Genomic DNA, 25,008 nt, shown 5'->3' with positions numbered 1-25,008 from the left:
CCGCCCACTTTCTAACCAATGTGACACAAGCACACGCACTACCACCAACACGCACAGGACAAGCCTGACAGATCTGGCACAATGCTTCATGATGCACCAGTGCGTAAACTGTTCCTCTACAGAGAGTGCCCTTGTCGGTTATCATGTGAATATGTGGGCCATGACTGGGTTACAACTTGCTATATACTGTTAAAAATGACATTAAAAGCAGTAAGTACTTTCCAGTTTCAAGTGTATAAATAGCTCAAGTGCGCTGAAACATAACCAAATGGCTGCCACAAGCACCTGCTGACCCCTGACCTTAACTGCCAGAAGCTTCAACAGCTTCATACTTTCTCAGGTCAAACTAAAGTTGTTTTTCCAACACACAAGCTCTTTCAGCACACTATTTTGACTTTAAGATGGCATTATACTACATGCAAGTTCCACCAACATACATTTCAAAATGGGAACTGTAAAGATGCAATACTTACCATAAATGCACCAATTGTCGCATCTATCCAATTAACCAGTCTTCTATAGTCAGTGTGACGCATGTGTGACATAACCATATAATAGCGTATAATAAAATACTGCGCCTGCATTAGTGTTTATAGACATCAGAAGTGATAACAGTGAATGTATAAAAAATTGCCAACTTTATTTAAAGTCAAGCTACAATATCACAGAATAGCAAGAGACCAGGACTAACATTATAGGTAATAAACTATTACTTCTCAAAAAGGGGCAGAAGTTCAGTAATTCAGCTTCTGAAACAATCATAAGATATTACACAAAAGTCCTGTGTAGAAATTATCAGACACAAATGCATGTTTCATCAGTAGCTGCTCAAAAAAAACCCCAAAACTTTACTGCAACTAGAAGGGACCGTTGAAACCAGACTGGAAATATATGATGGCTAACAAGACAAGCTTCGTAGGTTTTAACATTAAAATGTCCAAACAATGTGTTAAGTACAATTTTTTACATACTTATTCTTGGCAGGGCTACCCACAAATGTGTCAACTCAATTAAACATGTCCTCACGATCAGCATTGTAGATTTCACCCTCCTGCAGTGAGGCAAAGTTTAGGAAGTGCGATGGTCGATGGACTTCGTGGTAGAACTCCTTGGGGTTGGCCAACTGCAGGTCATACTTCATGTTGGGGTCATGGCGCACACCTAGATGACGGGAGCCACGTGGTGATTATTTCCTATCTCTATAATCTGAAATCTAGCGATTAGCTAACTAAATAGAAAGACTAACACTGCAATCTTAAAAAAAGAGGAAGAAAAGAAAAGTCCAAGCTACTAACCCATAAAGTTGTAGTTCCATGACACTTGGCCTGGCACCATGAAGAAGCCCAGGAAGCGATCGGAAAGCAGCATCTGGACTCTCTCATAGTGGGACGGCAGGTAGCCTTTAGGGTTGTTTCCCTTGTCCGTGTTCTGCCTGCCCCACTCATAGCCGCTGGGTGTCAGCTTGTAGGCCGTGAGCGTGCATGAGCCTGGTGTGAAGCTGCAAATGAGACACTATTAAGTCCTACATTACCTATTAGCCACTCAAATAATTTAACTTCCACCATTGTTTCCAATTGCTACTAATTTGTTTCATTTTTTTTTAAAGACAACCTTTGTATTCTCTCTCTCTCTTTGGTGCCCTATGAAAGAACACCCCGAGACAATGCCGATGTAAGGTTACCTGCATGTAATGATGATGGTCTTCTCTCCATCCCAAGAGGGGTTGTCAGCCATGACCTTGGCGTGGGTGGTGACATCTTGGGGGGACAGCTGTGGTGACTCATTAGGTTGTGTATGGATCCAACCGAGGGGCTCCATTTCCTTTTGAGGGGAAAAAGCATTTTTTTAGACTACTTCAATTGTATATACTAGTGAGAACATAATTTTGCCTTGGTCTCTTACTTTCAGATATTCATGTCCAGGTAGCTGATTGGGAAGGTGGACAGTCTGGTGAGTCCCCCACTGAGGTACCATGACAATACAACGGATCTCCTTGACTTGTGGGTTGTCAGCTGGACTGGTGCCATACAGGTAACCTGCAATCTGAGCAAGGAAACAAACAACAACAACAAAACTTAGTGCACTGAGTAAATGTTTATTTTCAACAGCTATTTTTTAAATACATAAAACTATAATCAAAGTCGACTACCAGGACATACCTGTGCTCGCAAGTCTGAAATGCAGATGAACTTCTTGAGGACATTCTTGGGCAGGATGTAGGTGTATCCGGTCTCCTTAATGTCATCAGATGACACGTAAATGTGGTTGGTTCGGAGGTGGAGATTAGCAGCAGATATAGCCCTGAAGAATGTACAAACAGCATTAAATCAACTCAAATTGAACTAACATTTATTTAACATTAATTTCTCACCACTTCAATGTCATATTTTTGAGGCTTAACTCATGTTTTGTTTTCTTTTTAAATGGCTGAATAAACAAAAACAATGGGTGTATTGTGTAGATATCAGCTACTGATGATAGCTTTTAGGAAAGTCCATATAAAACGAGAACTACAAAATGCTCAACTTTTCAGGCATCATGATATGGTGTCATTCATCTGCCATTATATTATTATTATTATATTACATTGATGAGACAATAGCTACAGTTGGAATTATGCTGTCCAGAAAAATAAAACAAAACCAGTGTGTGCTTCTGTCATGTCTTATTTATGTCGAATATGTCATTTCTCTTATGTCTACTTTATTGGGTGATAAAATGATTGCATTTGCAGAGATGGAGACATACCTGACCCTCCATTCGGTTTTGGAGGAGAAGGTCTGCGTCTCATAGTTGGAGGTGGTGGATGTGATGATCTCATCACCGTGTTTATTGACGGTGCGGGTCTGCGTGGCGGTGAGTTGCGACTGCTCTTTGGTCTGCTTCTCAATCTCAGCAATTTGCTGGCGCTGCTGTGAGGGAGCCGAAATTTCCATACCCAGGATAATGTCACGGATCTCCGACTGGGTCAGTGAAGCCACATTCACACTGGAGGGGGAGAAAATAGATGAGTTGGATGTTAAATTTTTTTGTCCTGCTTGATTAACCTCATGGTACAAACACTACTCAAGTTTGGCTACTTTAAATACTGTCCAATCAGCTTGATTATAGCACTTACTTGTTCTTTTTGCCATAGTCGGCCAGAATGAGGTCTTTAAGTTGCACTTCCACCTTGATCCACTCCTCGTCGGTGAGAGTGGGCCAAATATGATGGGGTTCTGTGATGGTTGTTTTGTCAGGTTTGAGGATCACCTTGGCACGGTCATTGTTGACATGGAGCGCTCGGAGGATCAGAATGAGTCGCGAAAAGGCCTAGAGGGTGCAAATCACCATACACAAACTAATTACACAGGTGAATAACTATTCAGTTTTGCATTTCAAAGAAGCAAGTTGGGGAATAAAATGAACCAAGATCTGCACATTTGTGGTGCGGACTAAAACTCACTGTGTAAGACGAAATGGTCTTAAGCCAGTCATCGTACAGATTGAACAACACCATCTGCGGCTCTGTCGCTTTGAGGATCAGATCCCCAAACTTCTCTACCTTCAGGCACGCCTGGAAGGGCAGCTGTAACTCAGAGCCCTTGATCACAATGTTGGGGAAGTCAAGCAAGTGGACCTGTGTAAAGGGAAAGATATTAGAAATGTAAGACATGTAAGCTAGTGGAAGACTAGCGCCAATAATGAAGACTCATTAGGCAGTCTTACCTCCAGAGGGTCCAACATTCCCTTCCTTGTCACAATGATCTGCTTCGGCTGCTCTTCCACTGGGAGAGAGCGAATCAAAGCAGCCACTTCTTCAGCTGTCTTCCATTTGGCCAGCTACAAGGAAAATAAAGTCTTAGTGCAACTTCAAAAAGCAAACATGGCGCAGGTGTTTGTGTAATATAGATTAGAACCACTGTGTCACTGCTATACCTAAACCTGCTTCAAATGTGATTCAAAATCATTTAATTACCACAATATTAACGTGAAGTTCAATTTAACAGTGACCAAACATATGGAAATGAAATACATATTTTGCGGCATTAAAAACATGATAAAGTGAACATTAATGTTTGAGGATAGTATACTGCATGCAGGAAGCTGAAAATGAAAGTTTCCTTTTGACTCATTTTCTACCAAAAAGCAGTGAGTGATGTGTTTCCGCAATTTGACCTCCAATGCTAAAAAGGAACTCTGTTCTGTAGCACTTAATTCCAGCATCAGCTTCACTGACACCAAGGTTTTACCTGTCCGAGACGTTTCTGCCCGGCCCACACAGAAGTGTGAATGATCTTAAGGAAGAGCTGTCCAGTCCTTGGGTTGAAGATGAAGATGGCTCCATTGATGGGTTTGGTGGTCAAGTTACCCTCAAAGGTCTGGTGAAAGATGAAAAATTTATTAATAACTTTGACAATCATTTAAAAGCTTCAGAATAAGGAGCTGCACACACCTTGTGGATGGTGACTCTGTAGACATTGGTATCATCCACAAACCAGATGATCTGGTTAGAGAAGAGTTCACCATAGTTCTGCGAGGACAGGTAGGGCTCCGTGGGCTCTGAGGAGTAGAGTTGCAGACCCTTGCGGATGCGCTCCCTGAGCACATACAGGGCAGGGTTGGCCTTCATGATCTTCGCCATGGCCTGCTGGATCAAGGGCTTGCTGCCAGGGAACCAGTTTCCATAACCACTGTACAATGACATGAGAGAGCGGTTAGCAAAAAAAAAAAAAAAAAAACCACAATATGAAGAAAACAATCAGCTCTAATAATCTTTGTTACACTTATTACATCATGCATATTGAAGTATTAAGGGATCTAACAACCAACAATACTAACCTGTGAAGGTTATAAGCCAAGTCGATGGCAATGAGCACCCCAGTTGGGGAAGGGTAGATACTCATGTTGTCAGTGGTATAGTCCAAGAACTTGGCTCTGGCGTAGCGCTCAATGTCATGAGAGTCATAGTCACCCCAACGCAGCTGAATGTCAATCCAGTATTTTTGGGTGGTGGTGCTGTCCATCACATCCCTGCAAGGAGAGCAGCACGTTTTACATAAAGCTCCAATAACTACCTCTTTAATTGCCAATGTTCATTCACAACCAAAAGCTAAATATAACGAATACATTATCGCACCTTGATTTGAGATACCTGTTCTCTTGAACTTTGTGGATCAGTGTTTACTAAGCTGCTACTACCAGATAAAGGTGCACTTCTTTCAAGCATAATATTGCTTGACCATTACTCAAGCTCGCCACAGTACACTTATCTTTGCGTTATGTATTATTCAGGGATCCATTTTATTCTATAAAAAGAAAAAAAATCAATAAAGAAAATATGTTGAGTCATACTTTGAGTCAGCCAGCAGAGATGGTCGAGAGACATTCCACTTGTATGATGCAAAGAGGAGGATGTCAGCACAAGATGAGTTCATCTTGTACGACTTCCTGGGGTGGATGGTCTCCTTCTGCACAGTCTCGATCTCAAGCGCATCAAGCTCCTGGTCGAACACCTGAAAGCAAAAACATTCATATATGTACCAAAATGAGTTGGAAATACCAGCCTTTGATTCCCTTTTACTCCACAGACACCTCAGTCAAAAACCCTACCTGACACAGATCCATGACAATGCTCTCATGAATCTTTTGCCACAAGTGAGCCCTGAAGATCTGAATGAGGGAGATCTTCAGTGTGGGGATCTTTCCGTGCATAAAGATTCCAGTCAGGTCAAGTTGCACCTGGAAACCCACATATACCTAAAGAAGAGGGAAACACAGCTTTTAATCCTCCAAGATATTCCTTTAGAAATCACTAAGGTGAGTAAAAATTCCACTTGGGAAGCCTGGCGGGACTAACGTTGGCTCTGTTGATTGTGGGTGACCACCAGAGAGTGAAGCGACGATTCGGGATTTGGTTGAGACCAGATCTCTGAGCATTTGTCAGCTTCTTCCACTTCATGGACTCCTCAAAGCCACTGGCCTTCTCCCTGTTGCCAAGAAAAACAATTGATGCAGTTTTAATCAAATTCATGATAGGAACAAAATAAAAATCAGCCTGGTGGTTAAAAAACAAGCCTAATACACAGTTGGCCGTGTTTATTTTCAACAAATATGCATGATTTCTCACCAAAAGAGACCCTCCCATGTGGGGAAATAAGTGCCTTTGAAGAGTGTGTGTTCCAGGATGCCCTCCACACCACCCAGAGCCTGAATCATATCGGTTCGGTAGTTGTTGAGGTTCCACAGTTTCCCATCATGCCTCTGATGGGTCCACCAGAACGGATTCTGCTTCAGCACCTACATCATTCCAGTACACAGATGCAGTCATTTTCAGGCTCACATCACCATTTAGTTTTTTAATGTGTCAATATAAATCAGTCATTAGCTACGTTGTTCAACACACGTCAAAGCTGGCAGGATTACTGTACCTGGTATTGTTTAAAATCTGTCCTGACTCTCCAGCCTTTGTCATAGGCCAGTGTGTGTCTGTCTTTTTGGAAGAGGGTGTTGATACGCGGGATTCCTCTGTCCCACGAGTCCTCCAAATCTTCCAAAGTCAGACGCCTGCAAGACAGAATGGAGCAATTTGTTGGTCTGTGAATTCAAGCGCTTTGAGAGAAATGAATGGGGCGCAGTTGTTGATAAGCAGAACATACCTGTTCTGTGCAATGGCTTCTTGCCTCTTGAGGGCATATTCTGCCCACACTCTCTGGGAGTCTATGAACTCACTTTCCCATGGCTGAATGTAACGATACAAGTTTGGAATCAGTTGGTCCTCTTCATGACTCATTCCAGACCTGAAATGGGTGATGCCCACATCTGTCTGCTTGGACCACCTGGTGGGGAAAAAGGAAAGTTTAAGCCCAACTTAATTTGAAGATCAAGTCAAATATATGGATGCTGACTTACCGCAGATCAGACTGTGGAATCAGCACATGGCCCATGGACAACATGCCAAGGCCTCCCAACTCTTTGGGAGTGTAGAAAACGACAGGTGGGAAACGGCTAGGCATTTTGGAGTTCAGACCGATCTTGATACGCGTCTGAATTTTGTTTTCACATTTGACCAGCAGATCCAGGAGCTCCTGCGTGTTGACCACCGCTTCACGGAAGTAGGTCATCAAACCAATGAGAGCTGTGTTCCACTTGTTCACAATCTGAAGGCAAAATACATCAATTATGACCCACAGTTTGACCAGCACTGCTCTCAACTTTTAAAAAACTCATTTATATCCTTTGAAATAAAAGGTCCACTGACCTTTGTGAATGTGGTCGAGCCCGAGGCCATCAGGATCTGGCGTACTCTGTTGTGGAAGCGCTGCATTGATTCATCATCCACACGCAGGAAACATTGAGCTGTCCTCTCTTTCGTAACCTACATGTACAAATACAAAACGGGATGAAGTGATTAATACGGCAATAGTGCAATGTCCAAAAGCATTACTGGCCTATGAAAGTTAAAATCCTGGTAATGGTGTCAATGAGGAGTCATTTTCCCACCTCATTCTGCAAATTCCAGACACCGTCCTTATGGGTGAACTCCTCATAGCTTGTTCGACATTTGGGCAATATGCGGCACTCAAAGCCGCACATGTTAAAGAGCAGGTTGGGGTTGTCTTTGCTGTAGACGGACACAAAGCTGTTCTCCCACTGGACTGTAGTCACAGACCTTGGCAGCCGGTTCTTTATGTCCCAGAACACAGCACGGCCACTGAGATCAAAATGAAGAGTGTTAAGAGCATATTTTATTTAGCTTAAACTGCATACTAGTGTAAATTAGAGGCAGAAGACTCACAGATTGACATCATGCTTCATCAGCCTCATGCGGGCATCACGAGGCCAGCACTTCTTGTTGTTGTAGCCCACAATGTTCTCATTGTTGGGGTCAGGGTGCTCAGTCAGATACCTCTGAATGAGGTCTCTAGCCTCGTCAGCAGAAAACCTGGTGAAGTAAACAAGAAAAGTTTTACCAAAAAATTTGGCATATAGGGTAACAAACCGGGAGGAAAAAAAGGAAATATACATTCAGAAGGTCCATTTTCAAAACACATGTAACAAGGGCTGAGTCAATTTAACCTGAAGAAGATGTGAATGCGGTCGATGTAGCGGCAGTACAGCCTGATAGGGTGGGCGCTCTCTGTTGCTGTATCTTGAAAACTGAGGAAGTCATTGGGCATCTGAGGTGGACCTGCCATCTCGCTGGCACGGTGCAGACCCAGCACTAGTAGATCCATCACTAGACCATAGTATTGCACAATGAATGAGGCAAACTGGAGTCCGCGGATGATGCCGTACGAGTTTGTGTGGTTCATGTCCTACAAAATAAAATAAAAAAAGACACTTAACATTTTAATACATGACAAAATGCATTCTTTGAGACGATTAAAAGTGACAGATCACCTTGTAGTTGATGACCACATTGTTCTTGGCTGTCATGTAATCAGCAATGTTGTGGTCCACGATAAGACGCAGCAGCCTGTTGAGCAACGTCAGATCTATCTTCTCATACATCTTCTCGTAGCGAGACTCAAGCATCACATTACACTCTCCCTCTGCAGTTTCCCAAACATCTTGCAAGTTGTTGATGCCTGCAAACAAGTATAACAAAGTTAGTCTTATAGCATATTCCATCAGAATTCCTAGTTACAAACATGGGCCATCCTGATTCTTTGAAAATGTGTAATGTAATGGCAGGGGCTTGACCTTGGCACCACTTGTAGACAAGCAGCGGAGGTGGTTCAGTGTCAGCTGGTTTGATCCAAGGTGGGAACAGACGTCTCTTGTCTGCTTCATACCACAGATACTGATCAAGGTAGGCATCGGTGATCTTCTCCAGTGGCTCCACGTCATACACCGGGACCAGATGGCTGTAGAGGTCCATGAACTCAATACCCACCTGCACAAAAAAAAGCATAATTAAGCTGAATGCAATGGAGCATGCAATTACCTCCTAAAGAATCTGTCAAGTATGAATATAGATTGTTGAGTGTGGCTTGAGAACAAAGCACAAATAAATTAGGTCCTGACCTCCTTGAAGGCTCGCTGGGTGAGCAGGTGACGCTTGATTCTGGAAAGAGCCTCGTGGGGATTGTCATAAGCCTGCTCTATTAGTCCGAGTTCTTCTCTCTGAGACTGGTTCAAGCGGGACTTCACACTAGGGCACAAAATGTCAATGACACGTCCATTAAGACATCTTATAAAAGTGGAATGATGACAATCGTTGAACGTCTGCTTACCTGTAAGCCTCTTTGAGCCTCTCCAGGGCCAGGATGAGCAGCTTGGTGTCATGTTTGTATGACAGTGGAGGGAAGGGGATGGGTGAGAAGCGTCGACTCTCCAGCCAATGAACAGTTGTGGTGTAGATGGCTACAGCTTCCTCAGCTGTGATGTAGGGGCCATCCTGCAGGCAAATCATTACCTCCCTTGAAGAAATGCAATAATCTTTCCCCCCCCCAATTTACCATGTTTGACACCAGATGAAGGCTTTGTGGGAACGTTTGACATTTTAAAAATACTAAAAAAAACACCCACAAATGAACTTGACCCTTGAAGCAATGTCTGAATGGTGACTGGTGAACTGCAGCTGCAGCTACTGATAAAAAGCCACCATTAAATTCAATATTCCTCCATCTCTTACGCACAGGCAAGCAAACCAATGCAAGTGCGCCTTAGTAAGAGGATTTCATTGAAGAGTATTTACTGTTTCTGGTCTCACTGCATTACCTTCAGATAGTTATGCTGCCTCTCTTGCTCAGCTTTCAGGTACAGACGGGTCAGTCTTCCGAGATTCTTTTTGCAGACTGTCTTGTCTACAGTTGCTCCACGACGAATACGCTCACGGTTGTAGTGTGCCGTGTTGGTCCACCAGTCAGCTTTGGCCTTCACATAGCGCAGGATCATGTTCTCAATGGGTGTTGGCAAGCCAGGCACCTGTAAGAAGAAGATACATTTTTAGCTTTATGATCCTATTATTCCATTATAGGTTTACTCATTCCAGCATGACAAAGGCTTGTGAGATACCAACCTTCCAGGGGATGTTGGCCTTCCAGCACCTCCAGGACTCACTCAGATGCTGCAAAATAGTCCTGGCTTTGTTCTGTTTAATGCCCTCAGGCATCATGTCCAGGATGTCATGCATCACGGCAGCACGCAACTCCAGGTCAAAGTGAGACTCTACACGCTGCTTGGTTACTGTCTTAGCCACCCCCTTGGAGTGACGTCCTGTTGGCAAAAACAAAAAAATTGTTTGCGCTTGACTCGGATGCAGTTTACACACATTTAGACTGAAAACCTGTCACTATGACAACAGCCACCATCCGAGTTCCTCACATTTAAATACCAAAATAAGCAGGATTATAGAAAACTCTGCAGGTTTTGGGTTTTCATTACCTCTAGCCTTGAATACAAATATTGGTCAAATATTGTATAATGGCCCACCTTCGAACTGCCTGGCCAGCAGATTTCCGAGCCACCTCTCCAAGAGAGGAGTGATGCCCCTCATGAAGAAAAGCCACACCCTCCATCCAGGTGCCCAGAAGCCACAACCTGGTCCCTTGCCTACAGGCCCCTGATTAAAAAACAAACAATATTCAAAGGTGAATCCCAAATTTCACACACATTGTTTGACTATTACATATACTTAGAATTCCTAAAAAAGGTGATCCTTCCCAATTTGTTGGGAATGATAAGCTCATACTTACAGTATTGAAGCGGTAGTAGATCAGGTGTTTCAGATCTTTGCACATTCGGATTTGTCTCATTAGCTTGTACTTGTAGCGATACATGCCAGTCAGCTGTCCCACATGAGCAAAGATGTACTGCAGTCCATCAGCCAACTACAATACACAGACAAAGTCATCTTAAGAATTGGCTTTTTAATTCATCGGGTTTGGTCTTAAAATAATGCAGTTAATGTTTAAAACAAAAGTGTGTGGTGATATTTAAAAAAAAAATAGTTCCATAATATGTATAATCTGTAGCTGATATGACCTGGAAGGCGTCCACATTTCCCAGTCTGTACTGTACGTGGCTGTCAACAACCAACTTGCTGAGTCGCAACACCTCTCTGCACAGGTGGAAAGCGTTGCCAAATCTGGACTTTTTGCGTTCCTGGAGGAAAACGACTAAGTGTCAAGTTGGCAAAAATAAAGTATGACAAATGCAAACGAGTTTTGTTCGCACCTTTGTGGTCAGAGTCTTGACAGGCTTCAGGTTGAAGTTGTAATCAAGATGCAAATAGTTGAGGTTCTTTCGATGGATAAGCAGATTGAGCATGTTGTAGCCCTGGCGGCAGACCTGCAGGCCAACCTCCACCCAGTCCAGCTTGGTGGACTGAAAGAACTTGGTGGCCTTGAAGGAACGGAACAGATACCTGGAAACCAAACAGAGTTCTTAACAGCACATCTAAAAGTGAAAAGGCTTGAAGTCGAAATATGAGACTGCAAATAGAAAATTCTACAAAATGTCACACCTCTTCTTCTGTGCTTTGGGTGGTCTGTGTTTCAGCGCATTGAGAACGTAATACTTCAGCAGTTTCTGATAGGACACACGCACTTTCACCGGCTGTCCAGCGGGGCAGTGCTCACGGTACCTGTTAAAAATAAAACATGCCTATTAGTTAAAAACATCCCAATGTTTTGATAACATAACCGATTTATCAACAAGTTGGCCTACTCACCAGTTCTTGATCAGAGGGATATCAATGGCTCTCCTTGTGCGGCCTGAGCGAAGGTTAAACGGTCTTGGCGCCCAGAGCAGTGCAATGCCATTGGCTGTGTTGTCAGTGTAGAGTGGCGTCTCCTTGAGAAACGGCTCTACGAACTCGGGAAGCTCAAACTCCTCATCATCATCTGGTAGAGGCTCTTGGCTCTGAATGGAAGTAGGTAGTAGCAAAGACAATGTTTAACGGTCACATGCAAGAGCTAACCAAAAAGAACTTGGTCCTCGTGTTATGTTCGAGTTTGGGTGTAAATTGGACATTATACCTAAATTAACTCCCTCATCTAAGTCACTTGTACTGTACATAGAACACTAAATACATGAAATGAAACCGTATCAAATAAACGCCAAAGCACTAGCAACCGTTCCATCTCATTAATAGTATTAAGACATTGCTTATTACGTTCGCTTTCAGAGGCTCAGCAACCTGGTAGTTGTGCACTGCACTGTTAAGAGGCTTGTAATTTCTGAGCTTCTGTGAACATGACAGGACAGTTGAGTTTGTTTATGTTTTGTCTTGGTTTGGTTGATAGTAGCCGTGGCGTTATTGGAATAAAGAGATTGTTCAACCACCTCCTCACCATCCTAACAACAGCAGGGTAAAGGTTACAATACAATCTTTAGCCCTAATGACTGTCGTGTGGCCGATATTCAGCACATAGAGTATTCTTCCACAGCTCACTGTGCTGCAACTAGTTCTCAAGCGTGTCTTATGATTATTATTACTATTATTAATTCATGGGAGCGTGCATGCAACAATGAAACAAGTTACTGTTTTATATGTTATATGGCCAATATTTGACTGATGGCAGACCAAATGCAACTGCAACCGGTCATAAATAAGCCATCATCCATTTTAATATTCCTCCAGTTGTTACGCACAGGCAAGCAGACCAATGCAAGTGCGCCTTTGTAAGAGGACTTAATGCTGAACGTCAGTGAAGTAAAAGCCACAGGCTCTCAAGAAAACAGCATCTTCGCTTTCCTTGTCCATAAGGCAGTGACAGACACCCACCTTGACTGAATGTCTGTGTGAAATGGGGTTGATCAGCGGATCAAAGTAAAACGCTGGAAGATCTGGGTCCTCTGTCTTGATGAACACCACATTTGGCGTATGGTACCTGCACAAGAATCAACTTTTTACAACCAGCGTGAAACAAATTCAGTTTTTTACTCTTAAAAGATAAAACATACAAGCGGTAACATTTTTAATGAGTCAAAATCCCCCCCACCATAAAAAAAACCCTAAACAATTCTTACCAGGTGAGGTGAACATGGTGCGGCAGGTTGTTGTACAGGTAGGGGAATGCAATTTTGTACTCTGTCCTTATAGGCTGCCTGATGATGATTTTGTTGATGTCATTGAACTCATTCCAGTCTTCATCCCTTTCAGAGAAATAAAAACACATCAGACCGAGCACATAACATTTTTTGTGTATAATACCAGATCTGCTGACGGCTCTTACTGGAGGTTAATGTCTCGAACAAGTGGCTCAAATTTTGGTCCACCGGGTATGGCCATGTTTAAAGCCTTGGATGTAAAGAAGGCCTTCAGGTCAAACAGGTAGAAGTAGTTGAAATCCACCAAGTCTGTGAGCAGCTGGTTGGCCAAGCGATACAGCGTTGACATCATGGGGAGTGTGAACTGCCAGCGACGGTAAGTGGTGCCATTCACAAATCTGAAAAACACAGGCGAAACAAGGTCAGCGTGTTGTTTGCATGTAACACAAAAAGCCATTGAGAGGCCCTTACTTTAAAGTGTCTTTGAGAGGCTGGTGCTCGTAGAACCATTCCGCTACCGAGCCATCCTCCTCTGGGTCTAGCTCCATCTGAATTGCCTCCAGTGGCTCAACATCCAGGATGTTGTCTGCATAATCCAGTGGCGGCTCCTCGTCGTCAAACGGCGGAAAGCGCATCCTTTTGAAGTGTCGACGGTCACGCTTCTCTCGACGCATCATGATCCACATGGTGCTAAGGAGCAATACCAGCAAGTACCAGAAGTTGAAATGTAGTCAAATAATATAACATTCTAAGCTTCAGGTACATGAATCACATGCACTTCAAGCATTAATACATCCTCCTTACCCCCACTGGGCGATGTAAACTGGCTCAATAACCCATGGGATTTCATTGACGAATGAAATGGCTCCTGTGATGTGGTAGAGCACTGGCACATCTCTGATCTGTTCCCAGGGCATTGGCATGTTCTCCAGCAGTTTCAGAACCGCATGGGGCATATACTTGAGGGCACTATTTAGGAAACAAAGAAACTGGATAAGTTTCACAAATATACATTTACATTCTAAGGATGTTATTGCAGTAATTAACAATAATCAAGAACTTACCCTAAGTACACCCTCTTGTCATGCCGAAACTTTCTGTTGGTCATGTCACCATGGTCCCTGATGATCTTGCGAACATGCTCAGGTGGCATATCTTCCTTCTGAGCATCCACGAAGCCAAACTTCCTTTTCTCTGAGTAGCGCTTTGCCTGCAACTGCTGCCATTTCCTGGCTGTGTGGTTGGAAGACAAACATTTGACAAAATCCACACAGAGTGCTTCACAAAAAAAATGCAGGTAGTGACCAAACCTTTCTCTTGCAATTTCTCCTCTGTCATGTAGTCTGGAACCTGGGGTGGAAGGGGTACTCCTGGAGGTGGGATCCCAGGAGGGACTCCTCTGAAGGGGAAGGGAACTGCCATGGCGCCTCGAACTACAAACAATATGATCGAACACAACAATAAACGATCACTCTTTCGTTATTAGTTTCCCCCAATGACTGAAGAATTAAAAATATTAACTTTCAAATCATACAAAAGTATTCAATTGTATCTTCATATAAATAAAAGTTCCACACATACGAAAACAGTGTTTACTACGTGGTTGGAAGTATTGGTTTAATACGAGTATCGAGGGCAGAAGTGCAAATAGACTACCGTCCATCGATTGTTTAGCTAGCGTTAGGTAACAAAATGGATCCATGTATCAAATACGTACATATCGAATAATCTTTGCCAATATATCGGTTTACAAATATAATCACAATGTTTAGCGGGGAATTGTAATACTACATAATATCACAAGTCTTTGTTTTAAGTTTTTCACTCGGTGCAATAATGGCGCTAGGTAGGCCAAACGTGGCTGAGGCGGTCGGGTAAGCTAAAAGCTAACAAATTAGCATCGCTTGAAAGTTTGTTTCAAAATGAACACACAAAAAACATCTTACCTCACCTTGTTACCTCAGCTACACCCACGAATATTTATAACGTGGAGGAACTGTTTTTCAGCCACGCTCTCGTTTACCAAAACATGTTTCTTTCCAAGTAGCGTGCCCTCAGAAAACTGCAACAGACACGGACCGACGACGGCCACACGATGTACGCCGCCTGGCTCAATTCACGACCACAACTACGTCACAGAGCGGGCGTAGTTGATAAACATGCGCAAACGCGACTCCGAAAATACCCGGATTATTGTATTTCCGGCTCTTGACTGCTCTCTACAGCATTGGAGGGTACAGTACATTTCTTTTATTATTATCATTATTCGGGACAGTACATGCAAAGATGATAAAACAGTGACGAAAACACCAAAATTGACATAAAAAAGAAACAAAGAGTGTACCTGGAGTGAAGCAATTGTTTATAGTCACTTTAATAAATAATCATCATGAAACACAATTGACTGCAATATAGGTGCAGTTTACCACCTGAGTATTAGTGATATATTGAAATTGTCAGCATTATCATGAGATTGACAACACACTTAACATGAGACTAAACTAAGCAAACAACAAATGTAAACAAAATTATTATTTGCACGTTTCTTGTTTTACATGATGCTAAACCTACAGTACACGGATGTATCTTCAGTACAGTGCATAATAGGAGTAACCTGCCAGTCTGAAGGATTAGATCATTGATGGGCTGCACAGAGCGCCAATCCATTCTAATGTTTTTGGTGTCATGGTAACGGTGGGACAACAGTGGTATCCTTTCTTAGCGAGAGGCAAATCAGACACCTTGGAGCCAGGTGAGGTCTTCAGATCTGAATAGAGAAAGGATACAGATATTTTATATTTACAAAGTTAATTATTCATGGTATCAAATGCTCCCCATTTCAGTTGAATTTTTGTAGACATTTAGTGCGAGGATAAGATGCTAGTTGTGAATCAGTTATGACATAAAGCTCTCTGCCTTCATGAGTACAATTTCAGTGACTAAGACATGTATTGTATATGTGAGTGTACAATTAAACTCACTGAGCCTGTGTTCTTGTAATGCGCTGGCCTGTTGCCATCAATTCTGCTAGTTTAGCCACAGCGGGATCAAACATCAGGCTGGCTGCTGCCACCACCGCGTCATCTCTGTGGACACAAGGCCAGATAGGAAATTGGACAGCATACATCATGTCATTATCAGCTAGTACATCTGCTTACTTAATATAAAACGCCAGGAACTTTCTGTCCTCCACTTTGCCTTTGAATACGATTTCCGTGTAGCCTTCCCCGTACCCTACCAAAGAAAATAAGATTACAACTTGAAATGTTTAATCTGAATGTAATTTAGAGGATTTAGATGACCTCTACCTGTGTATCTGATACTTTTCCCAAGCAACACAGTCCAAAAGAAAGGAACAGACTCAATTTTGGTTGGTTTATTTAACATATTGAGGGCTGCAACTCTTCCTGAGGCAAAAACAAACAACATGTATAGTGATGTTTTTTCTTGAATTCACTACAACAACTAACAAAGTCCTACCTTGGGCTTGTGACATTTGCCAGTGAGCAACATTGACCATCTGATCACCTCGAATAGTCAGAGGGAAGGAGGTGACGTCTCCCGCGCTAAAAACATCCGCTACTTTGGTCTTCATGAACTAAAGAGAAGACAGATGTGTCAGATAAGATTACGTGACGTGGATTTCTTTTCAGTCACTGCAGTGATGACCTTGTCTACGATGACTGCTTTCCTAGAATCCACCTCCACTTCACTTCCGGTGAGGAAATCAGAATTGGGAATCACACCTGAAAACACATTCGCAGTCAGTCAGTGTCAGAATTTCTTCGACACCATTCTTCATCTCCACCAAGACAGTTGGATTTTTCTCTATTGTGAGTTTTGATTTCTGCCTACACTTTTTAAACGAATCATTCTAGGATTTGGCCACTAAATGTAAAAGGCTAATATTTATAATACAATATTTACAAAACATGTAATATCAAATACAATCTGCTTCAGTTAAAGGGGACCTATTTCCACTTTTTGACCTATAAATGTAGTTAGAATGTTAAACATGTTTCAGATAATGAAGTGTGTGCATTTGGAAGTTTGGGGTGGCTCAAAACGCTCAGTTTCACAAGGCGTGGTAAAACTGCCCCTTTGTGATGTCACAGAGGGGCGGACTTCCTTATATGGTTTATAGTTAGGAAATACTTTGGGCGTGTAACCAATCACAGCAGAGTGGGAATTCCCGGAGGCGGGCTATTAAATCCGTTTTGGCAGGAAGCACAAATCAAGGAAATACATCTGGAATAGGTGCTGATTCTGGAAGATCAAAAAAGTTTTCTGTGCCGGTTATTGTGTGTAGCTGCTCTATAGGAGACCACAACTCAATACAAAGGGTCGAAAAATGAGCACAATAGGCCCCCTTTAACACAACACAAAATCTCTTTTTTCATACATTAGAAAGCCAGGCAGAAGCCAGAAAGACTGACATTTTCTCAGTTTAAACGCATGATGTGCTGTCTCTGTTTTATTGTTAATAAAACATAATCAAACCTCGGTTTTTGAATACCAAATTTCACCCAAATTTTCCCCTGGTTTTTGTGCACTGTCTCAGTTATCATACAGTATTGCACGTAATAAACAAGTCAGTTTGCCATGTGCTGTATCCATATACTGTACCCAAACAAAGCACCCTCCATGTCACTGTAAATAACCCGCCACGGGGCCAAAGAAAATGTGTGTTTAGAACAGATTCATTAAATTCACATTATTTCTTTTGGTAAAAACATGGTTTAGGTTTTCGTCTGACTTTTGGGAAACTAATTAAGGAAACTAGATAAACAACTGTATTACTTCATGAGATTTGTACATTTTTACCATAAAACTGTTTACTCTTTGATTCCACAGGTGATAAAAGTTCCATCTTATCCGAGTTCCTCACAATGCACACCCTGGAGCAATTTCATAGAATCCCTTACCTATTCCTGCAATCACCACGTCAGCTTCCAGAACCATGCCACTCTTCAGCACCACCTCTTTCACCTTCAAAAAGGCAACAGTTTACCTCTAATACGCAAAATAAATTGATATTCAAATAAGTATAAGTGATATTACTGAGCCGTTTTCCCCTCTGATCTCAGCGATGCTGTCGTTCATGTAAAACGTCACATGATGTTCCTCCAGCATCTTTAAAAAGGGAATCAACATTAAAAACACTACCATATATTTATAATTATGTCCCCATTGTTTCTTACTTGCATGGTCATCTGGCCAATTTCGGAACCCAGAGAGCGCTCATAAGGATATCTGGTGGTTCCGACAACGGCCACACTTGACGCTTTGTCTGCTAAATAGGACGCCACCTCCATACCTTCAATTATAGGTAAAAAAATAACACATACATATGAGAACCACAATGCGGATGTATGTACACTGAAAAACCTCTCAACCAATGAAGGATGCTCCGATGACAACAGCCTTGCGGCCCGTGCAGGAAGCATGAATCTCTTTAGCGTCTTCGTAGCTCTGCAGTATCTTAACTCCTTTCAGGTCACTCCCAGGACAACTGAGTGGTCTCGCTCTGTGGACGGCATGTGTTTGTATAGAGAGTTTATCTTCACAGTTTATAAAAGGAACGTGCTGTTGAGTAAGACTTGCCTGCAGCCTGTTGCGATGAGGACCTGATCATAATGCAGCAAGGTGCCATCTTTCATCCTTACTGCTTTATCTCGTGTGTTTAAAGTCATCACCTGCATCACAGTATTGGGACCAGAGAACGTCAACATAACATTTCACACATTCTTTCTTTGGTTTTGTGTCTTTGTCACCTCTTGCTGTGTCCGCACTTCTATTCCATATTGTTGAAAAAAGTCACTGGAGCGCAGGAGGATGCTGCTGCTGTCCACATTCAAAGCCTGAAAAAACAGTCGTTGTTACGTCGGAAAACAGTAAATACAGCATCAACCCAAATAGAAACCCAGACTATAAGATGACCCTCCTTGGACACGACAACATTAGACAAAAATACACCATTATCTTAAAATTAGCATCATACCTGGCTGACTTGCCCGACCTTTGACACACTGTGTTGTAGTGTGTGACAGGAAGAAAAGCTATGGTTCATGTGGGGCTACCCGTTTGTTTGTATAATTCTCTATAGGGTCCTTTCTCACAGTATCGCGGATCGTTGGGCCCCATCATTGCTCCCTCTCTCTAATTAATAAATGCTTTTTTCGTGGTTGACTATGGCATATTGTTAGTCAAAAAAATAATTCATTCATTCATTCTCTACCGCTTTTCCTCACGAGGGTTGCGGGGGGGGGGGGTGCTGGAGCCTATCCCAGCTTAATTAATTAAAAGACAAAGGTATATGTAGTATTCTGGACACGAGGTGTCATTCATGGTCCATTTTTGAGACATGACATTAGATTACCGTTGGCATGTCGGACAGAAGGGCGGCACGGCGGTCAAGTGGTTACCGCACAGACCTCACAGCTAGGAGACCAGGGTTCAATTCCACCCTCGGCCATCTCTGTGTGGAGTTTGCATGTTCTCCCCGTGCATGCGTGGGTTTTCTCCCACATTCCAAAAACATGCTAGGTTAATTGGCGACTCCAAATTGTCCATAGGTATGAATGTGAGTGTGAATGGTTGTTTGTCTATATGTGCCCTGTGATTGGCTGGCCACCACTCCAGGGTGTACCCCGCCTCTCGCCCAATGACAGCTGGGATAGGCTCCAGCAACCCCCGCGACTCTCGTGAGGATAAGCGGTAGAAAATGAATGAATGAATGAATGTCCGACAGAAGAAGTTCTCTTCCCATTCAGTGCGGAAGTGGTACTTTTTTGGCTTCCTAGTCCTTCTTCACCACTCTGTTTTAAACCCTTTCTTTCCAAAACAGTAAATAAATTAGAGGCTAACTAGTTAGCTTGCTAATGTTTAAAGCCATGGCTGTGTCTTTTGTGCCTGCAGTAATCCCATATACTGCACATTACAGTTGAGCAATATGGCGTAAACAAAGGTAAAGGTGATGACAAAGGTAGTGTCTACAGGGCTGTAACAATAGTAAAGAAAATCATAAACAGGGAAGCAGGATTTTTATCGAGGAAGAAAAAAGACCTCTTCTGTTTGTCGTCCTCCATTAATCAGGATATAGCATAGAGCTGTACTGTACGTTATGACATTCCATTTATTATATAGGGTCACGGTTGAGGTAAAGCCTATCCCAGGTGACATTGAGCAAGAGGCGAGGTTCACCCTGTGCCAGTCACGCTTGTCAATCAGAGGACACGTGTAGACAAACAACCATTCACACTCACATTCATACCTATGGACTTGTAGAGATACAAGCATTTCAAGCCTAAGACTCGAGAATTGACTTGACTCGACACTTGGGATTAAAGACTTGAGAAAAACAACCTGTGCTACCTATCTCTACCTATCTTTGTGGGCGTGGCTTCTCAGCTCTGGTTCAGCTGAAAACAAAAGAGTAGTAGATTTCTTATTCACTTCTTAATACTAGATAATAATCGCGATTTTGGCCGTTTTTTTGTTTTGTTTGTGGAGATCATGAAGTTGTGGAGACCATGAAGGAGTAAGATCTTGACGACATGAGGTGTGGGGTGAACATGCGGCACATGATACACATAGAAGTCAGGAAGTGCGACGTACGCAAAAAGTAACATTTAATGCCACTGATATATCATCTCCAATGAATGGAGCCAGCATGTTTATGGACTGTAGGAGGGAACCAAAGACTGTATCTTGAAAGAAAAAATCACGACTGTCTTACCTTACTCAATTTAGGCTTGTCAAACGGCGGTAAAGTGTCTTTAGTGACCATGACGATTCGACCTTGGTAGCAGTTCTGACGCAGCGTCTCAGCACACACCAGAGAAGCAGGGCCTGAACTCACGACACATCAGCACAAAGTGTAGAAGATCCAATCACAGGCTCACGTGTCCATTTCTTCTTACCCCCTCCTATGAGCAGGATAGTGTGGTTGATGTGCGGTAATACGCTACACATTTCCTTCACTCTTTTTGTCAGCGTCAAAGTCTGAGGGGGCAGACATCGTGTAGATTTAAGAGAAATATGTCAGAATGACATTCATCATTTTAAGCTGCCATTACTTGCCTTTATGTTGACAGAAACGTACACCTTTCCTTCTTGTACGTTGACCTGTGTCAAAATGGTAAATAATCGATAAAATCATGTTTTCAAATCAATAAAAACCATTACTGTTGAAAGGGTTTTACCTTGTAGCAGGGCAGAGAGTCCAGACCTGGATACTCCTCAATATCTCCGGTTTTCACACTGAAGCAAGCACCATGAAAGGGACATCTCACTTTGTTACCAACCAGCGCCCCTGCATTATCAAAGACTATGCATTGTAAAAGATGCAGGATTTAGATCAGGGGTCTCAAACATGCGGCCCGCGGGCCAAATGTGGCCCGCAGGACACTAGTTTGAGTTGTTAGTTAGTGCGGCCCGCGCAAGTTTGATATGGATGCTGTATGGTATCATGTACCCAGAAAAAATTATTACGTTTGATTAATGTTCATGTTAAAGGTTAAATAACTGTTAATAGTTATCCTCCCTATCCATGTGGAAGTGGTAAGTTTTTGGCTATTTAAGTTTAAAGGAAATAACTTGAAGGCTACCGTTTAGGCCGCTAGCTCTCTAGTTTGCGAGTTAGCATGTGTCTCAAGACCCTGCAGTTGCGCAATATGTTGTCAAAAAAAAGTATAAATGTGACTATAGTCGTGTTTTGTCATGTCTACAGGGCTCTAATAATGCTTTGTTCATTTTAATCTGAAAAAAATCATTTGTCTACCCACCAACTATATGTGGTTTCTTCAGTTTTTTTATTTGCCGTTTTATTATTATTATATTTATTTATTACTGATTGATTGTTTTTCTTTATTCTTGATTTGTTTATTTATTTTTCATCTTATTTTGTGCAGAAAAATAAAAATTAAGATATTTGAGAACAGTGGAATGTTTTATCAGAGCTTTTATTGTAGAAAATCAGAACCAAAGCACTGAAAAAGTTTGTATATTTTTCAGTTTTTAATAAATGCGTTTTGGTTTTTTTTGGAAAACCTGATGCGGCCCAGCCTTGCCCAGACCCTAGCTCCAGTGGCCCCCAGGTAAATTGAGTTTGAGACCCCTGATTTAGATGTAACATGTCACAATTAGGACCACAAACTTTACCTTTAACCAGAGGGGCGTTATAATGAGAACACCGGCTTCCGACTGCACTGTACCGACCCTCGGTGCGGACTAGCAACACCTTTTGGTCCGCCACAGATACTTCTTTCATCCTTAACGCCAACACATAGACATGTAGTCAAAACATGGCATAACATTCTTCTATAAAGTCTCCAATAAATGTTGTTTGAAATGTGACGTACTGGCCATCAGTCAGGTCAGCTTCATGACAAACCAGTTCTGTAACCTCCTCGACATCTTGATGTGGCATTTTGCTCTGATTCATACTGTGAAGACACAGATCACATGACGTGAAAGGACCATTGTTGAGCGGAAGGACTGGAATTACAATGTAAAATACAATGACTGAATAGAAGCTCTGTACTTCTCTGAGAACTCAATCACACTTCCATACATTTTTAAGCACACTACATGCCCTTCGTTTACCGTGTTGTACAGTGTTACATTTCACATAATCACCAGGTTAAGGTTTGCATTTCAGATGTGAGGCATTTACAAAAATAATACACCTACTCAAGTCACTAGCTAAGTGAGTTCACATACTCCAAAATACAACTTGTACATGCTTTTTAAAATTGTGTACATATGTAACCGGTTTTACAAATTGGTATACCTATGCAGAAATGGTGTACTGCATCTGCATGTCTGAATATATTTATGTTATGATTGCACAAGATAGTGATACTCAATTATTTATAAAACATAATGTGCATAGGAGGATGTTAAACACGTTTTTTCTTTTTTCTTTAAATTTGTATTCTTATTCTAACCTTGTTACTACTTTACTGTCTGTGGATACTCGTGTAGGTAAAAAAGTAATTTTCAGCAAAACATAAATAAAATATCTAGCTAGCTTAACGTTCTTGCACTATATGTTATAATGTAAACAAATACTACCATTTTATTCCATTGCATTAGTCTCAAACAATATGGTATGTTACGTGCACTACACTATTCTGCAAAACCATCACAAATAGAGTTTTTAACCGCGGTGGACATTTATTTAAAACACAGAAACTCACCTTTTTCTTCCCGGGTATGAATTGATTGACACAACCGGAACTGGACGTTGTTCACGGCAGACGTGGTGCGTTCAAGATCATTCAACAGCGGAGTCTCGTGTTTTCTTCATGCTTTTCCGGTGAGCGCCATAACAACCCGGAAGTGCCGAGAGCCGCGTGAGTTTAACAATGCCAGCCAAAGCCTGATAGCGACGCTGTGTTACCATATTATCGCTCTTCGGCTGCCGGTCACAACCTAGCCAGTGTTGTTATGTGTATTCACGCTGTTTTGGTCACACATTTATATTAAATCTATAAATGAAATGCCGAATTTATATAGGTTTTAAATAGGTTTGAAATAGGAACGTAAGCGCCGCATATAAGCATTGGTACGTACACAAACTACATTTCCCACAATTCAATAATACATTGAACCCAATGAGGGTGTGAGAGGCTTGGTGCCTTCAGGAACTGTTTGTAATTTGCCGATGTATTGAGTAACAACATGTAGAGTGTATAAAAAAATCATAATAGCAGTCAGCAAGAACCTCACTGGTTTGTGATTTTGGTCTCTAATATGTTATTTTCCCACAAACTCAACCCATATGCCACAACATATAGAAAATGTATTGTTTGTATGCATTTATTTTTACTTTATTTATTTATTTACACTTATTCCTTTCTTCCATAGTTGAATTAGTAAATGTTAACAAGTTGAAGTGATGTATTTAATGTAACATCCATCCATCCAATCCAATCCAATCCAATCCAATCCAATCCAATCCAATCCACTTTATTTATATAGCACATTTTATAAACAGAGTTTCCAAAGTGCTGCACAGACGAGTAAAAATAAAAAGTAATAATCCAAAACTAAAAGAGCATTTAAGAAATAAAATAATAAAATAGATATTAAAATATTAAAAACAAGAAACAAAGCAATAAAAGTATAAAAAATAGAACCAATTACAATAAAAACGAAGAACTAAAAGACACAGGACCATACAACTCACTCTGAGTTAAAAGCCAGAGAATAAAAGTGGGTTTTAAGACGAGACTTAAAGCTTTCGATATTGGGGGCCTTTTTTACTTGGGAGGGCAGAGAGTTCCATAGTTTGGGGCCGACCACAGAAAAGGCTCGGTCCCCCCTGGTCTTAAGTCTCGTCTTGGGCACCACAAGTTGGAGCTGGCCCTCGGACCTCAGTGACCGAGCTAAAAATGTCGATTTCTTCTATGTCGATTATCCTCACAAGGGTTGAAGGTATGCTGGAGCCTATCCCAGCCGACTTAGACAGGACACATATTGACAATCATTCACATGATGATAATTTTCAGTGTAAAATGTGCATTATTTCGAGCTTTGGATTTGATTACACTAATTTGATTACACTTACAGTTTTCTATAGGTGGTTGGTTCTATAGTGTTTACATCTACATTATATAAGTGTTATCAGCTTTACTTTACACTTGTGTGTTTTATGATGAGAGGTTTATGAGTGGATGTGGATTACTTGCATTGTTTTTTTTCCTGTATTTGTACTTTTATTTTTATTTAAGTCTTTTTTCAGAGTCTTGCACAATCGTAGTACAGTATTGTCTGTAATTACTTGTTTTTAGTTGTCTATTTGCTTTGTTGTACAGCACTTTCAACATCAATTGTTGCTCTATAAATAGTTGATTGATTGACTTTTTTAGATCAGTACTTTTGTTTAAAGAAAGATTTCAGTAAAATCACTACATTTTTATTTCAGCACAAAATGTTTGTACTCTGTCCACATCTCCAAATTACACATCTTTTGTGAGTGTTAAATAAAAAGTTCGACATTTCTGATTACACTGGAACGCT

The 25,008-nt window shown here is 41.7% G+C and overlaps 2 protein-coding genes across 3 annotated transcripts; both read right to left on the bottom strand.

Annotated features, from left to right (window-relative positions):
- Positions 1 to 626: 626 nt before the first annotated feature.
- prpf8 (pre-mRNA processing factor 8) lies at positions 627 to 15,129 on the bottom strand. 2 transcript variants are annotated; one of them, XM_058080598.1, is made up of 43 exons: positions 14,928 to 15,129; positions 14,292 to 14,414; positions 14,046 to 14,214; positions 13,786 to 13,950; positions 13,453 to 13,671; positions 13,167 to 13,379; positions 12,961 to 13,086; positions 12,716 to 12,821; positions 11,660 to 11,850; positions 11,453 to 11,572; positions 11,164 to 11,353; positions 10,972 to 11,091; positions 10,683 to 10,817; positions 10,420 to 10,549; positions 10,007 to 10,203; positions 9,706 to 9,912; positions 9,219 to 9,382; positions 9,010 to 9,136; positions 8,686 to 8,878; positions 8,383 to 8,570; positions 8,059 to 8,297; positions 7,778 to 7,924; positions 7,483 to 7,693; positions 7,241 to 7,357; positions 6,892 to 7,139; positions 6,639 to 6,818; positions 6,411 to 6,546; positions 6,110 to 6,279; positions 5,840 to 5,969; positions 5,593 to 5,739; positions 5,335 to 5,495; positions 4,822 to 5,013; positions 4,436 to 4,673; positions 4,233 to 4,361; positions 3,709 to 3,822; positions 3,446 to 3,619; positions 3,119 to 3,312; positions 2,749 to 2,988; positions 2,160 to 2,301; positions 1,903 to 2,043; positions 1,682 to 1,821; positions 1,296 to 1,498; positions 627 to 1,161 (listed from the first exon to the last, which is right to left on the bottom strand). In XM_058080598.1, the coding sequence occupies exons 2-43, from the start codon at positions 14,401 to 14,403 to the stop codon at positions 1,007 to 1,009; spliced, it is 7,020 nt and encodes a 2,339-aa protein (XP_057936581.1). In that variant the 5' UTR covers positions 14,404 to 14,414; positions 14,928 to 15,129; the 3' UTR covers positions 627 to 1,006. The 2 variants fall into 2 exon arrangements, with proteins under 2 accessions (XP_057936581.1, XP_057936582.1); XM_058080599.1 differs by having other exon boundaries at positions 14,933 to 15,129.
- Positions 15,130 to 15,263: 134 nt separating this feature from the next.
- Positions 15,264 to 23,432, bottom strand: aifm4 (apoptosis inducing factor mitochondria associated 4). The gene is made up of 19 exons (XM_058079966.1): positions 23,184 to 23,432; positions 22,344 to 22,427; positions 22,144 to 22,253; positions 21,186 to 21,295; positions 21,064 to 21,108; positions 20,904 to 20,985; positions 20,720 to 20,832; positions 18,756 to 18,842; positions 18,586 to 18,677; positions 18,378 to 18,508; positions 18,183 to 18,298; positions 18,043 to 18,114; positions 17,907 to 17,970; positions 16,651 to 16,727; positions 16,462 to 16,579; positions 16,290 to 16,388; positions 16,140 to 16,215; positions 15,963 to 16,067; positions 15,264 to 15,748 (listed from the first exon to the last, which is right to left on the bottom strand). The coding sequence occupies exons 2-19, from the start codon at positions 22,424 to 22,426 to the stop codon at positions 15,715 to 15,717; spliced, it is 1,614 nt and encodes a 537-aa protein (XP_057935949.1). The 5' UTR covers position 22,427; positions 23,184 to 23,432; the 3' UTR covers positions 15,264 to 15,714.
- Between the last annotated feature and the right edge of the window lie 1,576 nt (positions 23,433 to 25,008).

Source organism: Doryrhamphus excisus, chromosome 8 (assembly GCF_030265055.1).
Source record: "Doryrhamphus excisus isolate RoL2022-K1 chromosome 8, RoL_Dexc_1.0, whole genome shotgun sequence".
Lineage (NCBI taxonomy): Eukaryota > Metazoa > Chordata > Actinopteri > Syngnathiformes > Syngnathidae > Doryrhamphus > Doryrhamphus excisus.
Note: the sequence above shows the minus strand (reverse complement) of the source record. Positions and strands in the feature narration are given on the sequence as shown.

Excerpts from the sequence above, each read along its gene's own strand:
- prpf8 (XM_058080598.1), bottom strand. The coding sequence starts at position 14,403 with ATGGCAGTTCCCTTCCCCTTCAGAGGAGTCCCTCCTGGGATCCCACCT. Across the intron at positions 11,092-11,163 it reads TCAAGACTCTGACCACAAAG|GAACGCAAAAAGTCCAGATT; the intron begins GTGCGAACAAAA and ends GTTTTCCTCCAG. Across the intron at positions 7,694-7,777 it reads ATGAAGCATGATGTCAATCT|TGGCCGTGCTGTGTTCTGGG; the intron begins GTGAGTCTTCTG and ends TTTTGATCTCAG.
- aifm4 (XM_058079966.1), bottom strand. The coding sequence starts at position 22,426 with ATGAATCAGAGCAAAATGCCACATCAAGATGTCGAGGAGGTTACAGAA. Across the intron at positions 21,109-21,185 it reads ACTCTCTGCCCTGCTACAAG|GTCAACGTACAAGAAGGAAA; the intron begins GTAAAACCCTTT and ends ATTTTGACACAG. Across the intron at positions 16,068-16,139 it reads TTCCTGGCGTTTTATATTAA|AGATGACGCGGTGGTGGCAG; the intron begins GTAAGCAGATGT and ends TTGTGTCCACAG.